Genomic DNA, 862 nt, shown 5'->3' on the forward strand with positions numbered 1-862 from the left:
AAAAAAAAAAAAAATTTTTTTTTTTTTTTTTTTTTTTTTTTTTTTTTTTTTTTTTTTATTTTATATATTTTTTTATTTTACCCTTCTATTTCCCATTTCTTTTCTGAGCTTTGCTGCAGCTTGTTGCACTTGTATAGAAGTAGCTCTATTGATGAACTCATCGCTGTCTATGCCGATAGGTATAGATATACACCTCGCATAGACTCCCCCAACAGGAGCAGCAAGAACTCCTCTTTGTGTGATTTCCAGCCCCAAAGTTTGCATGCATGCAGAGAAGAAATGATGTTTATAAGACTCAACATGAAACCCTAATAAATTAGCGCTTAATAGACCCGTCAATAGCTCAACCCTATAAGGTAATAAACGAAAAAGCTCACTAGAAGGAAAAGGAGTATGTAAAAACCAACCTATCAATATATCTATGTTGCTGCTGTTGTTTGTTGTTGCGTTTGTATTCGTACCACTGCTGCTGCTGCTGCTGCTGCTGCTGCTGTTGCTGCTGCTGCTGCTGGTGGGGTTGTTGTTGCTGTATCTGTCTCTTAGTAACTTCGGCAACAGCATCAAGTGGTAGTCGTGCACCCACACCATATCTCCCGGTTGTAGTATCTGCAGCAGCAGCAGCAGCAGAAGCAGCAGCAGCAGCAGCAGCAGCAGCAGGAGCAGTAGCGGTAGCGGTGGCGGTAACAGCAGCAACAGCAGAGACAGCAGCAGCAGCAGCACAAGTAGCAGCAGATGGAGATACAGCAACAAATAAAACAGCAACAGATATACAGCAGCAAATGAAAAAACAGCAGCAGCAGCAGCAGCAGCAGCAGCAGCAGCAGCAGCAGCAGCAGCAGCAGCAGATGCAGCAGAATATCAT

At 42.9% G+C, this 862-nt stretch overlaps 1 protein-coding gene across 1 annotated transcript in view; it reads right to left on the reverse strand.

The window, feature by feature from the left end:
- Positions 1-376: 376 nt before the first annotated feature.
- The window catches only part of EMH_0023460 (uncharacterized protein), a gene marked incomplete at both ends in the record, with an annotated part of 4846 nt that continues 4360 nt past the window's right edge, over positions 377-862 (reverse strand). The window contains one exon of the mRNA XM_013502138.1: positions 377-606. Coding sequence (XP_013357592.1) covers positions 377-606 — 230 coding nt within the window. The remainder of the gene's footprint in view (positions 607-862) is intronic.

The sequence above is a fragment of the Eimeria mitis genome, genomic scaffold (assembly GCF_000499745.2).
Source record: "Eimeria mitis Houghton genomic scaffold, Emh_scaff839, whole genome shotgun sequence".
Classification (NCBI taxonomy): domain Eukaryota; phylum Apicomplexa; class Conoidasida; order Eucoccidiorida; family Eimeriidae; genus Eimeria; species Eimeria mitis.